This window comes from Aplysia californica, unplaced genomic scaffold, assembly GCF_000002075.1.
Source record: "Aplysia californica isolate F4 #8 unplaced genomic scaffold, AplCal3.0 scaffold00244, whole genome shotgun sequence".
In the NCBI taxonomy this organism is placed as follows: domain Eukaryota; kingdom Metazoa; phylum Mollusca; class Gastropoda; order Aplysiida; family Aplysiidae; genus Aplysia; species Aplysia californica.
Window position 1 is genome coordinate 304,521 of NW_004797514.1, and position 14,281 is coordinate 318,801.

Here is a 14,281-nt window from a genome sequence, read left to right on the forward strand (position 1 = left end):
GCCCCCCTGGAAAGAATACAGATCAATGGCTGGGTGTAAGACTACAACATACAGCTAAATTGCCCAATCGCATTTGTCAGTTAGTTGTAGTAAGTGTTTTACGGCACTTGCAACACAATAAGGTCATATAAGTGCTGAAGATTAGAGGTGTTACAAGAGAGCAACAAACACAAAAGAGAAGAAAGGGAGATAAGGACTATAGGTGTCTGATAAGAAAAAAGAAGCAAACCACACCAGAGCACCCGCCAACCACTCTTACATTCAGCCATCAAGACGTAAAAACAAGATTGACAAAGAAAGAGAGCAAATGAAAATTCTCAAATAAAATCTCCAGTAAAGACAAGGACTGGGACAGGAAGAGGAAAGGAAAACCAGGAAAAATGAGACACAACATTTACTATGAATAGTAACAATAATAATAATAATAATAATAATAATTGCATTTATATAGCACATATCCACACTCTTCAGCATACTCAATGCACTTTACAGCTATTATAAACCCAACAGACCCTAGAAGAACGTTCAGAAACATTCTCAGCTTCACAGGAAGCAGAAAGTGCAAGCTGCGGATTACACGCGCTAAAACACTAGCAAACTGAAAAGATCTTTCGCTGTCTATAGCTGGGTACACCTAATACTGTGGGGTAGTAAATGAACATCTTACACGAGTACACTATAAAATATTAAATGACTTCAAAGTTACATAAAACAGGAGAAATACAACTTATGAAAAACACAGACCGTGAAGAACAATGCTGATCATAAGCAAAAAGTTGACAGCACCAGTTTAGTATTTGTGCTACACAAACATTTCAACGGCTGAATGCAAGACTACCACAAACGTCATTTTGCAATTTGGTAGTTATAAGTCTTGCACGCAGCCATCAACACTCACTGGAAACTTCCGGTACAATACATGCAAAAATGAGCCTTATCCAGTTTTTAAAAAAAGCAGAAACCAAGTATTTAGTTATTTTTTTACAAAAGGAAGACAATGTTTTGCATCAAAAGAAAAGGTGAGATCTTGAGTCAAATCTGTGCTTTACAAAGAAAAATATAATGGACATCAAAAAAATCTGTTAAATCTCTGATGAGACAATTAACATACTTGGAAATATAAACAATAAGCCATGAAATCTGTATTTAAGTGTCAAAGCTTTATAAGAACAAAAGACCCCCATGGTCTCCGCTCCTTTCAAACCAAAGATGTCAATTACAGGGCATCTCCCATTCTAGGCTTTCTGTCTGAGAAAAGGCCGGCCCAGCACAGAGTACCACCAATCAGCCCACCATTCACACAGGATTACAGAAAATCTGGGTTCTGCTTGAAGAGCGGTAATTTAACCTCCCTCGTATACTTCACTACCAACCTCGTATCCTTCACTACCAAAAAGGATAAAATATAAAATCAACAGCAGGCCGCGTCATACTGCCTGTCAGCAGCCAATAATAGCAAAGAAACCTCTTTATTATACATTCAAGATTTTTGCAAAAGTTATGTGCCTTCATTTACTTATTGCCTCTACATGTCAATTACAAAGGAGATGATTCGCTTTCCATATCTTACCCAAAGATGGTATTGTTTTGCACCAAAATAAAAAGAAATATGTACTCGAGAGTCAGTAGTAGCTCAGCAGAGGAACTAGCAACAGAGGGCATCACAGGCTATGGAAAAAAATATAATCTAAAACTTTTCAGACCCCGTGAAAATGCATGCACGGGGACTGGACGCTTACAGGTCATATTATTGTCTCATACAAATTGTATCAAGACTATTTCTATAAAAGAGCAAAATGACAAGCACGAATCTGACAAAATCTGAACAATTTCAGAAATCCAAGTTTCCGAATTAATCCAGAAAATCAGCATCTCTGTAACAATCAACAGGAAACCCGCACCTTGCATCTTTCCTTCTTCAGGTTCGCAAGCATTCACTAAAACAAAAAATTTGATTTTTTTTTAAAACTTCAGACGTCGTCAAACAAAATAATGTTGTCATCCAGGATCCGAGCAGCTATTTCTCCCACGGGTCCCTTCTCTTCTCGAATAGTGACGAGCAGCGGCCCGAGGCGGGAGCTGATGGCCATCCGGAAGGACACGGTGTCTGGATAGTTCCGCATGAAGTTCTCCACAAGACCCAGCATCTCCACCCGCACCTGGACAGGAATGGAGAAGAGAAAGTTGTTGCGGAGAGGTAGCTTGAGGTGAGACTGCAAGATTTCTTTTCTAATGTATGTGTTTTACACCCCCATTGACACAATTTGGATCATTTACAAGGCAGACTTCAGCCTTGCTGGTCAGGGCTAGCCCAGGCTGATAGGGATACAATATACCAGCAGAAAGGTCGAGATATTCAATAAAACTTCTTCCCACATGGGAATTGAACTCAGGTCTACCTAAGCGCCCAACCGCTACACTATCCTGCCGACAACAAGATAAAAGCCACATTTTCACGAACACATTAGGAGAATAAAAAGATGAAAAGAAGTAGAGTAGAGGGAGTAGATCACACCTGAGTGTCAGCCAAACGTACATACAGGAAAAGATTTAGTCTCCTATGTAGGAACACTTTGTCATAATAAGCAATGAGGGTTGCTTATCTGATGCAGCAGAAACTCATTTCCTACAGGAACAATGAGACAAACCCAGAAATAATATTTTTGACCACTCATTTCCAATATCTAATCTTACTTAAATAATACAGTAAACATTGTTTATTTTTTATTTTTCCGTATTTTGTACAGTAAAAGGCTCAAAGGATTAAGAAAGAACACAGTGAGAAGCCCAATTAAGACATGACAGAGAATTAAAAGCGTTGAAATTTCCCTTCAATGGGTCCTATCTTAGTGCAACTATCAGTCTTTATAAACAAAGGCATCAAACTACAAAACACACCGGATCATCTCGGCCCAAATCTCGGAGATATTCCTCAAATATACCGATGAGAGCCTCCACATCATTAGTGTAGAGCAGGTCAGAGGTGTCTGGGTGGTCGTACATATGAGTCAACAACAGGATCACGGAGTTACACTTAGGCTGTATACCAGAGTTGAGCACAGATGTCGGGTCCTCTGTAGAGAGAAGGGTAAACCCACCAACATATGTTAATACACAAGAACTTCAGTTTGTCAAGTTGTACCTAAACTCAAAACTGCTGTAACTATGTGCATCAATTATGCAAGCGATCTTTTCAGACCACAAAAAAAATCCCCAAAAACCCAAAACCATGCTTTGCAACTGTTACCTTCGATAAGAGGATTTATATAAAGCATATAAATAATTACTGCAAAGAAAACTTTATATTTAATTGCTGATGAAAATATTTCTCAAAGCAAAGGCAACCACAACTAAATGATGTAACTCTCACTTATTAATTGACGAATGATATACATTTCTGATGCAATAAAGATGACATTGATAGAGTTCATATTTCTCAGCAAAAGCAACAACAACTAAATGATGCAACTCTCACGTATTTGATTCAAGGTAGCAGAGTTCAATGACCAGGAGTGCCTCTGGGATTTTGTGAAAATAATTGGAAATTAATGAAGTTGCATTTGCAAGCAATGAGACAGTTAATAGAAACAACTAATATGGGGTTAAACAGAAAAGATATGTTGAGAATAATACTCTAACACGCACATAGCGAAATCTGCGTGATTCGTTATCTTTTTGTTATGTACAAATTTTGTTATCATGTACGTATATTAAATACAAAGAATTTACATATGTATAAGAAAAAATTCAGGACCTGAAAATCTGTTCACTATGTGCATGATTCGTTATATAAGTGCTAGACTGTAATTGTTCTGCAAATGGATTTTGAAGAAATTAAAAGAAATAATTGAAAAAAAAAGAAGAAAAGGCATCCCTGAATGACCTGTCCAGTAGCCCTTACCGTGCTTGGAGAGGAACATGAGAGCAGACTCGATCAAGGTGTGACCCTGGGCCATTTTCAGTGCCTCTGTGACGGGGTTCTGGGAGGTCCCCTGGTGCTGCAAGTGGTAGGCACAGACCAGCGCCACCACCACCTCCACGTCGCTGTCTCGACTCACCTCCGCAAGGTTCTCAATCATGCCCAGTAGCCAGATGAAGAAGTGGAGATCCATGGCCACTGGGAAGAGACAGAAGCAACAAACAATTTCCATGTGCTCTATAAACCAAAGTTTCCACTTCAAACTCTAAACCTGAATTAATAGAAATTTAAGACTATAGTCATGAAGCAAAGATGAAATGCAACAAAGGTGTGACTCTTTCACATATATGTCTATTTAATGAACTCATCAAAGAAACTATGATTTATTTTGACCTTTCTTGCCTTTCAAACAAAAATCCCCAAAACAAGGTATGAGACAGCTTTCTAAAAATAATTTAAGCCAAGTGACAAATACAGTCAAGCACACATACAGCAAATTTGGAAGGACTCTGAAATCTTTTCATTACGTATGTGTTTTGCCATGTACGTGTTCTAGAAACAATCAACATACATCTATAAAAGAAAATACGGGACTTGAAAATCCGTTCGCTATATACATAATATTCTTTATGTGCATGCAAGACTGTACTTGTAACGATAACGTTTCAAAATATTAAGACATACAGCTTAAGAATTCAACCAGCGGTTTCCAAACATGAATTGATAATCCCATATCACAAACCCAAAGGAAAGCAAAAACAAAAATATGACATACTACAGGAAACCGCAGTTTCAGTACATAGGTACTCTGTACTATCAAAATACACTGACAGTCACAAAATTACACTTACAGCTCAGTTTGTGAGGGGAGGGTTTTGCTCTCATGAAAATAATTCCAAGTGTTTTGGAGACTAGTAGAAATCTGGCATCATCTGTGCAACAAAAACAAAAATTATGAGGAACTAGTAACATCTCCAGAAGAAAAATAGACTTTACAAAGATAGGTCGACATATTGTCAATTTGTGCTGCCGAAGAATTACATGTACCGGCACATACTTTTTTAAAACATCTTTCATTTCAAACAAGTACCAGAACATTAGGAGAACCTGATCATCTCAAAACTGTAATTCTATAAAGAAAAAAAAAGGATCTCGAGTCCAGAGAGTCTAAAACTGATGCCATTAACACTTTCAAGGCAACAAAGGACAAACCAAAAACACAAAATTAATAAAAGCGTCCACTAATATTTTAACTGACATGAATACTCAAAAAAAAAAATATTTCCAACTAACTGCGTTCAAGACACTCCTTATATGTAGGGAAAGATCAAAGATAAAATAATTTTCTTTATATAATTTAACATAATCCTTCAGTACATGAACGGTAAAAGAGTGAAAACATTTTGAAACAAACAGTAGATGTCACCCGGGAACGCAAAAGTTTTTAACTTTTAAGTTGTACAGTTTACATAATTTAAGAAACACCCCTGCAACTTGCAGAATTACACAACAGTTGAGTGGTAAGTGAAGAATTTTATTAACATACACCATTATTGCTCTTTTTATCGAAACAGTAGGTCAAAGTAGCCAAACGGATTTGTTAATTAAAGGCTGGAGGAAGTGGAAAGTATAGTATTTAAAAAATCCAAAATGTCACTTGAAAACAAAAGTACATGTAATTCCATCTCATATCTCCAGCCTTCGACTCTTTTTAAATAGTCGAAATTGTCTGAGACAGCCACCCATTATCGAAGAGAAAAGTCGTTGTCTCAGACAGGTGTGTGTTTTGAACAATGTCATTATTATAATATTTTGTTTTAATGTAAGGGGGGAGGTGGGAAGTGGTCATTTTGTACAGGTGGCTGTCTCAGACAGGTGGTCTTTAAAACAGGTTCCATTGTACTTCCACCTCATATCTCCAGTCACTGACTCTTTCTAAATATTTGTTTGCACAACTTTCTACCACCCTACCATTGTGATGCTGCTGCATCTCAGCAACCAGCTCCTGGGGCAGCTCTGAGTAGAGAAACTCCAAGATGGCTTGAGGGTTGAGACGACAGATGATCTCAATCAAAAGAAGTAGGCAGGAGTGAATGATCCAACGTGTCTCCTGTACGAAAAGGAGATCAAAGTCACATTAAAACTTTACTCTCACTTCTCGGTTTTGTCACAAGCTGGTAGCATACATATTCAAAAGCAACTTTTTTTCACAGCGTGTAAACTTCTTTATCACTGTTCTTTTTATTGACAATACAGAAGATTTTAGATTTCCTCTTTCTGCGGAGAAGCATAGACTTCGTTACAATCACATTTTCTTCCAAAAATAGAAAATTTAAACCTTTCCACAATAATATGAGAAAGATCCTCTAAGCATATTTTGCTTTTGATTGCATAATCAGTGAAATTTCTTATTTGATTGATTAAAATCAAATATCAAGGTTAAGGCCCTTGACTATCTGCAGTTTAAACAGCTAGACAAGAAAGCCAAATTATTATATAAATACAAATTTTTAAAAACATCTTGAACACTTTTCAAAGTTTAAAACTATTATGGCAACAAAGAACACAATATTTTTTTTCCAGAAACCATTTTCTCAACACAAATATACCTCTATACACTGCCGTTAAAAACAAATTTCTACGCAACACTATACAATGAAATGTAGATATTAGAGGAGAGTTCTTTAACATTAAATATTATAACTACGCACTCATAGCCCATTCTTTTTCATAATTTAGAGACAAAAGTTGCGGGGTAGGATATCATTTACCCAGTACTTTAAATGTCTAATCTTCAAAAATTACCATTTGATAATATTTGGCAATGAGCTCCATCATATGGTAGCCATCCTTCTGAATGGCAGCAACACTGACACAGTGCTTGGCATTACTCTGAAGGAGAAACAGAAATCAAAGAGATATACAGTAGTACATATACAGTCGAAGCTGTCCACGACGACAATCCCTTGTCCACAAAAGTAATCATCTTAGACGAACGGTCCTTGAACAGTGTCATTATAATATAGAAAAACACAGTGTCATTATAATATAGATAAACACAAGGGTGGAAATGGGAACTGGTCATTTGTACAGGTTGTCTTGGACAGGTAGTCATCAGAGCAGGTTAAGTTGTTTGTGTAAAAAACCTTGACAATCAAGCATTCACAAAAAATTAAGTGAAAAGAAAAAATAACAAAACAAGCAGCTTTTTATCTGCTTTCAAATATTAATATAAACGAATACCTGAAGAGTAAGCTGAAGTAAGTTGTTATATTATGTAAAGGTAACGAACAACAGATAACTATAGACAATTAACAAGAGTTGGGCTAACTCTTGAACTTAGTGAAGTTTCTGGAACATACTGCTTTGCAGTCCAGAAGTGATACTGACAAACAAAACCAAATCATTATTATAATTATTATCATACACAGTTAAATAAACATCAAGTCAGTGACATTTCCTTTTGTGGAAATACCCATGACAGAAACATCCCAAAAGTAAGCCCAACATAGAAATATTCTCCTTCTGCAGCATACATTGATAGACAAACTATTATTATTATAATTGTATCATAGTTCTTTCTTACTGTGGGAATGCGTGAGAGCACATTAACTTTGTAACACCACTGTCAATGTTAACAACCAAGACAAATTTCTCCCTGTGAGATGAATAAATATTGTCATTGTCATTATTAGCACCCCTAAAACAAAGCTTTTAAGAATTACCAGTGTCTCTGACAAGCCAGTGATGATGTCAATGATATTGTCAAGGTCATCCTCCAGATAGTGGCCTCGTTGCTGTGAGTCATTGGTTACTGCGGAAAGTTCGGCCATGAGGCGATCCATAGTCACTGTGTCTTCACACTGGTAGTCTCGCCCTGTGCTGTGGCACTGGAGAATACAGTAACAAAGGAGGTCTCTCACTGATTCATTGTTTGGATTTTTTTCCAATGCATGTTTACTAATCCCTTTTGATACAATTTAGATCATTTAGGAGGCGGACTTTGACCCTGTCTATCACAGCCAACCCAGGTTGAGAGGGATGCAATGTCCCAACAGAAAGTGATACCTGATTGAATTTCTTACCTCAGAAGGATTGAACATGGGTCTTCTGCATGCAACAGCAAAGCTACTTACTGCCATACAGACACCCGGGCACTATTTGTCATCAATTAAGACTGTAACGAACTTAAGTAAAAAATGAAACAGAACTCTTCAAAAGTTTGGAAAGCAATTGCTCAAATCCATGCTGTGATCACATCCCCCCCTCCCTCCCCCTTCAACTAACTCAAGACTTTGAAACTGGCCAATCAAAAAGATTGTTAAAATAGGAACAGTCTAATAAAAAGGAAGCAGAATAAAGAAGCTAAATGTATCCTTCCAATGAGATAATTGTAACTAAATAGAGGGACAGGGTGTCTAAATTAAAATTCAGATGGACCCGAGTAGTTCTGATGAAAAAACACCATCAAAAAACAATACATTTAGAGAAGATGTGAACACGCAAGTCCAACTCAAGGCAAAAACACACTTCTGTACACACCTTGTGAGCCATATTGAAGCGCAGGGCTAGCACCTCAAGCGATGGCTTAATGTGTGGCACCTTGTCCGCTAGCAAGTTCATGGCCGACATCAGGGCCCAGTGACTGTCCTCGTGGCTGAGATTTGTCATTTTCCTAAACTGGATAGGGAAAACAGGGGTCAACATGTTACCTCATAGTCTACTTAAACATCAGTTTCACAGCATCTAAAACACCTCTACAGAAATCTGCAAAAGCGATTTACTTCAAAGCTTTTGTATTAAAAAGTAAAGCACTTAAAGTTTATTCATTTGAAGCAAAAAACTAGGCTCACGACATTCAATATTAACAGTTCTGATCAATATCTCTCGTCAGTCTACTTCATTTAGTAATAGGACAAAAATATAGCCTAAAATATGAATCCCTCACTTCTCCAATCATTTCCTCACAGTCAGCGTGAGTCACATCCACACCATGGGCCTGAGCTTTCTCATAATTTTCGACAGACATTTTCCTCGCTTCTAGATCATCTCCTTTTCCATCATCCTGTAGAAGAGACGTCAGGATTCCAGGGTCTCGTCTTGTCTTTTTGGTAACCTTTACCTTGTGAGACGACGGCAATTGTAAGGACCCTCTGCGATAAAATGAAGAAGCACACAACACATAGAAAGGAGTTAGCATGAATAACACAAGAAATAAATGCATATTATTTCTAGTACTAACAATGAGCCCAGCTTACTAGAACTTAAGGACACAAGACAAATGTTATCGAACACATTAAAAGGAAAATAAAAGACATAAGCTATTCACTAATCTAACTGTGCTGATTAAACATATCTAGTGGAGAACCAAATCTCCCTTTCTTTTTAAATAAAAAACTTCCTATTTTCCTTTTTCCTGTAATGCTTTTTTTTCTTTAAGCAAAACAATTATTATCATGTTGATACATCATCTACCTAACTTACAAATATCTAGCACTAAATCACAATACAGGACAAACAACAAAGAAAAAAAAAGGAAAAAATAAGATTTAAGTCACTAGTTACTTGACTTTAGAGTAAGTCACATACATTTGATGTTCGTCTACCATGGGAACTTTGCCAAAACATCCAGCAATTTCTTACAAGTGTCCCTTGTTATAACTGCTTATTCATAAAAACAACAAACTACTTATATTTAAGAGCATGAATATCCCTTAATTTTATGAACAATCTCCCCTGTTCAAAACGAGACATAGCGAGCTTATTTCCAATATGTTTGTAATTTCAGGAAGAATAGCAACTGGTGCTCCACATCTGGGCCATGAGATAAAGTAGACAAACCTAACAAGTAATTTTGCTTTCCCCATCAATGCACACTGGCCATAAAATGTGGACATTTTTACTACAATATAACATTTTCCATAATGTTTCTCAAGTGAAAAGGTCCCCAGTGAGCTGTATTTTATCAGAACTGTTGATTCCATCTGTAACAGTAGAGTACCATACACAGAGTACTTACTGAGCAAAGAAAGGCCCATCTGGAATAAACTTGGGCTGGAAATCATCACAGGAACACTCTTCAATGGCTTTCTTCTTGTACCGCTGAATCTCCTCAGAGTTTGAGCTGTTGAACAGTTGTACACTGCCGCTGATTTCTTCTGTGGGTGTCAGATCGATTGGTGCCGGGGGCAGGGAGTTGTCCACTGCAAACTGTTCATCATTTATATCATCGTACACTTCAGGTGGTGGCGGGGGGAAGTCATCTAGGGGAAGCTCGAAATCATTCACTGCAGACATGGTAGATGCGGTGCTCTCATAACTCTCCTCCATATTGCCAGACTGTAGCGGAGGGGGCAGAGGGTCTACATCATCCTCCCTACTAGACGCTGCGACATTATCAGCAGTTGTACATGGCGGTGGAGGTGGCTGAGATTCATATTGTTCTGGACAGGTTTCTTCAACAGGTGGAGGGGGAGGGTCGTCTTCACTTTGCAACCTGCCCGTGCTATGTTTAGAACTCGTTTCGCTGCTCGCTTCAGATGCGTTCTCGCAGTCTTTCACACTGGACTGCTCTGGCATCTGCTCCGTTGGTGGCAAGTCCTCACATGGTTCATCCATCTCAAAGGGATTGTTGTTCTCAAGCGAGTAGCTATCGTCTGTTGTGGTGAACTCACTGGCATTACTGGAGACTGAGGAAACTAAAGAGGAAGGCTGACCTATGTTGTTGGTTAAGCTTACACTTCGTGTGACATTCTCATCTACAACATTTTCTTTCTTTACGTTCTCTGTCTGCAAAGACATTCTCTTCGGGTCAACAGTTCTACTGGAGGAACTTTTGTCAAGCTTCGATTGGCTGGACGTCTTTTTGTGATCAGCCCTTTTTTCATCCCCTCTGTTGGAGCCTGTGCCTGGAGGGTTGGCTAAAGTGGCACTGCGACCCACCGCACCCAAAGATGCAGGTCTACCACCCGATGTTGCATCCAAACTGGCGCTTCTGTCCACAGGTGGAGCAGGCGCTGGACGTCTTCGCCCTGACGACTTCCCTGAGCTCCCCTCAGATGCAGATGCACTTTTTATTACATCGGCTCTGTGCTTCACAAGTTTCCTAAAGAAACAGAAGAGACAAACAATTTTTTTTCCATGTTGACTTAACACCTCTACAAATGAAAAACATGATAAACATGGCAAGGTAAAGATAAAACTGGGGAAAATAACAAACCGGCAAAGCTGGCTACCTAATGATGCATGCATAATAAACCCATGGGGCATATACTGTAAAGAATCATTGATACATGATGCTATTGCTCTCTTCTCTTGATCATTCAGGATTCAGGTTGGATAAAAACATTTTTTAATGTCCTCCATTAGCAAACCATGGTCCACTTAGCAACATTACTTCAACTTCAAGAATAACATGACACTTAGTTTTTCCTTGATTCTGGGGAACTAAATAAATTGAAAAATGTAATCTTTCTTGTTGAAATTGATATAAAACCACAAGTATGTAGAGCACATACACAGTATTTCCAAGGTTTTTTTTAAAAAGCACATAAATACAGCAAAAGTCATGCAATGCTCAAAGCAAAGCAGGGTGTAGAAAACTAAAACAGAAATAATTTATATGTCAGGAAAGAAGTATGATCTATGAAGGTGTTTTCTGACCATACACAGACACCAAAAGCAAAATCTTACTTCATTATAAGCCTCTGTTCATGGGAGTACTGGCCACCAGAATTAGTGGCTTGTAAGTGGATGGCCTCCATGGCTCCATCTATGAATTTCACCTGCTGTTCTGTGGTGGCCTGGGAACAACAGGAAAAAAAAAGGTTACAGTTATAAGCCAAAGACACCAAAGAACCTGAAAAATTGTTGCTGTCTCATTCTTCTTCTTTTCTTCTGCTCCCGTAGATTTCCATCCGTAGGGTCATCTCTGATAGGTGGCAACAATTCTTCTCCACTCCTCTCGGCTCTCCGTATTCCTCAGTGTGTCCCGCAGCTTCATGGCTGTTCATTCTCAGATGCTATCATTCCATCTCTCCTTCTATCAGTCTCTCCTTTGTCCTTCCCGCAGAGTGCCCTTGTTTTAGCAGGGCCTGAGGAACGGGTGACTTGGCCATATCATTTCAAATTGCATTGCTTTACCAATGATAGAAGGTCAGTGTAAGGCCAGCTAAATTTCTTATATAATGCTCATTTCACTTCTTCATTGGTGACATGGTCTTTGTATGAGATGTTAGTTAAGCAGCTTACAGAAGCATCTCATCTCAACAGCTAGCTCTTCTTTTTCTTTCAAAGTCTGCTATCTGGGTGCAAGACTCACATGCAAATACTGATGTCACTAGAGAGCGCATGTGTTGAAGCTTGTGAAACTTTCGAGAATTTGATCTTTGCTGCCTCATTACACTTTCTAAAAGAACTGAAAATCCTGCAATGCAATGTTAATTATACAAACTGATAGAACTTCAGACACAGTCACAGTGGATGTGCAGTCGTTCTGGTAAATACAGTAGTCTCCGCCTAAGATCCCGGTGCTCGGGAGCAAGAAAATGCGGGATCTTAGGCGAACCGGATCTTAACCGACGAACCCAGTGAAGAATCTATGGTGACCCATGCTAAGGCTCACAATCGGTAAAATGGTCTCCCTCCACTCTAAAATGAACTGACGTGACCCCTGGGTGGGATTATGACATTATGGCGAACAAAGAGTGGTTAAAAACCTTGATGACCTATCACAGTGTGATGAGGCATGCCATTTTCACTTATTATCCTATCCTGAGTCTCAATCAAGATCTACGCTTATCCAGTTGCCCCTCCCCCTTACCTGTGAAAAATTTATAGCTTTCCATCTCTGACCGAGTCCCCCCCCCCCCCCACCAAAACCGCCTTTGTCATTATAATACACCATCACGTTGTGAATGTGAACACGCCAATTAAAATTCAGTCTGTCTCGCAAATTCGGGAGTAGAGACAACTTCTCAGGGAAGAGTTCACAGTTCGATGTGATCCCACCTGGAGCTACCGTGTAGACCTTACTAAACCCACCCAGCGAGTGATGTAAGTTTAGGGGGAGAGCTCAGGTGTGAGTGCGATGTTCGGGGAAAACGAAAGTGTCGGTCAGTTCACACCCCGGTGTGATCCCGTCTGGGGCAAACATTGTATCGCTTCATCGAGTTTTACGTGTATGTGATCACATTCACGATAGTGGCTGATCTTTGACGTGACGGACAGTTTATTGATCTCAACTTTTCACTCTTGGTTGATCGGCTGTCCTGCCCGGGTTTTTATTCCATAAATTGTGATTTAAAATGCGGGATCTTAGCCGAATGTAGACCTTCAGTTCAGAGTGAATCAGAGCGGGATCTTAGGGGTGACTTTTGTGGGGTAAAAATTCTGTTTTCTTAAAACAGTGGGATCTTAAGGGAACCGGGATCGTAAGCGGTGGGATCTTAGGCGGAGACTACTGTAGTACGGCAAATTTGTGACACAATGAGAAAAGCTGTTAAAAAAAGACACAAAATAGTATAGTAGTCGAAAAGTACAGGACGAAATCAAAAAGCCAGTCATCCTATTTAATGCTTTACACACATTGTTTGTCTGTTGTCATCATTTTTATGATCTATACAAGAATCCAGTCGCCTTTTCATTGTGTTCAATTGAAAAAAAAATAAAACAAACTGAAGTTGAAGAGTCAATGGCAATTCTACTCGCTAATCAGTCACATCGACACAATTACAAATCTTTCAAAACAAACCACTTTGTATAATTTTACCTCAATCTTTTTGATGTAATTGAAGGGAACAAATCCAATTCCCCCAAAGCCATTTTGAGCCAGAAACCACTGTTCTGATACAGAGGTGTCAACAAGAGTGAATCGATCACCAGCCTCAAACGACAGGTATTTCGGTAACTGGCTTTTGTAAGCATACAGAGCTCGGTACATTTTCAGCTCTCTTGATTGAACTTAGAATCACAAACCCTGCATCTGATCACTTTTATCAACGGTGAATGCCCTTGCGTGCTAAAGTCTCTCAATTCCGTTGTAAAAATAAATCAAACCCCAAGTCAGAGACAATTCTAATAATTTGTTATTGATACCCGACACAGACAATAACAGACAGTAACAAGACACAGTCAACAGGGTTAAGAAAGGGGCCGTAACCGTAACTTCTAGGATTTGCTCGTTGTTTATTAATTTCGTTCTTTAGTAATGTTTTCAATCATTTTATTTGTTGTTGCAAACCCTCGTTTGGCCTTAGCCTTTGTCTCGTGTATACTTCACAAAAGTACACAAAGTTAATAATCGACATTCCACTTTGTTTTTATCGCTCTAATCCAAAGAGTACAGAGTTTGCTTCTTGCATC

The 14,281-nt window shown here is 38.8% G+C and overlaps 2 protein-coding genes across 2 annotated transcripts; both read right to left on the reverse strand.

Annotated features, from left to right (window-relative positions):
* Nucleotides 1–950: 950 nt before the first annotated feature.
* On the reverse strand, nucleotides 951–8,593 carry LOC101861664. The gene is made up of 8 exons (XM_005100316.3): nucleotides 8,462–8,593; nucleotides 7,645–7,809; nucleotides 6,725–6,811; nucleotides 5,891–6,029; nucleotides 4,771–4,851; nucleotides 3,902–4,117; nucleotides 2,899–3,074; nucleotides 951–2,159 (listed from the first exon to the last, which is right to left on the reverse strand). Exons 1-8 carry the CDS (start codon nucleotides 8,588–8,590, stop codon nucleotides 1,971–1,973), a joined length of 1,182 nt encoding a protein of 393 aa, XP_005100373.3. The 5' UTR covers nucleotides 8,591–8,593; the 3' UTR covers nucleotides 951–1,970.
* Nucleotides 8,594–8,665: 72 nt separating this feature from the next.
* Nucleotides 8,666–14,119, reverse strand: LOC101846739 (formin-like protein 20). The gene is made up of 5 exons (XM_035970269.1): nucleotides 13,689–14,119; nucleotides 11,612–11,721; nucleotides 9,939–11,024; nucleotides 8,868–9,072; nucleotides 8,666–8,686 (listed from the first exon to the last, which is right to left on the reverse strand). The coding sequence occupies exons 1-5, from the start codon at nucleotides 13,857–13,859 to the stop codon at nucleotides 8,666–8,668; spliced, it is 1,593 nt and encodes a 530-aa protein (XP_035826162.1). The 5' UTR covers nucleotides 13,860–14,119.
* Between the last annotated feature and the right edge of the window lie 162 nt (nucleotides 14,120–14,281).

Coding starts and splice junctions, on each gene's coding strand:
- LOC101861664 (XM_005100316.3), bottom strand. CDS start 8,590: ATGACAAATCTCAGCCACGAGGACAGTCACTGGGCCCTGATGTCGGCC. Junction 6,812..7,644: donor CTGGCTTGTCAGAGACACTG/GTAATTCTTAAA, acceptor TTTCTCCTTCAG/AGTAATGCCAAGCACTGTGT. Junction 4,118..4,770: donor CTCCCCTCACAAACTGAGCT/GTAAGTGTAATT, acceptor GTCTCTTCCCAG/TGGCCATGGATCTCCACTTC.
- LOC101846739 (XM_035970269.1), bottom strand. CDS start 13,859: ATGTACCGAGCTCTGTATGCTTACAAAAGCCAGTTACCGAAATACCTG. Junction 11,722..13,688: donor ATTACATCAAAAAGATTGAG/GTAAAATTATAC, acceptor TGTTGTTCCCAG/GCCACCACAGAACAGCAGGT. Junction 11,025..11,611: donor GAACAGAGGCTTATAATGAA/GTAAGATTTTGC, acceptor CTGTTTCTTTAG/GAAACTTGTGAAGCACAGAG.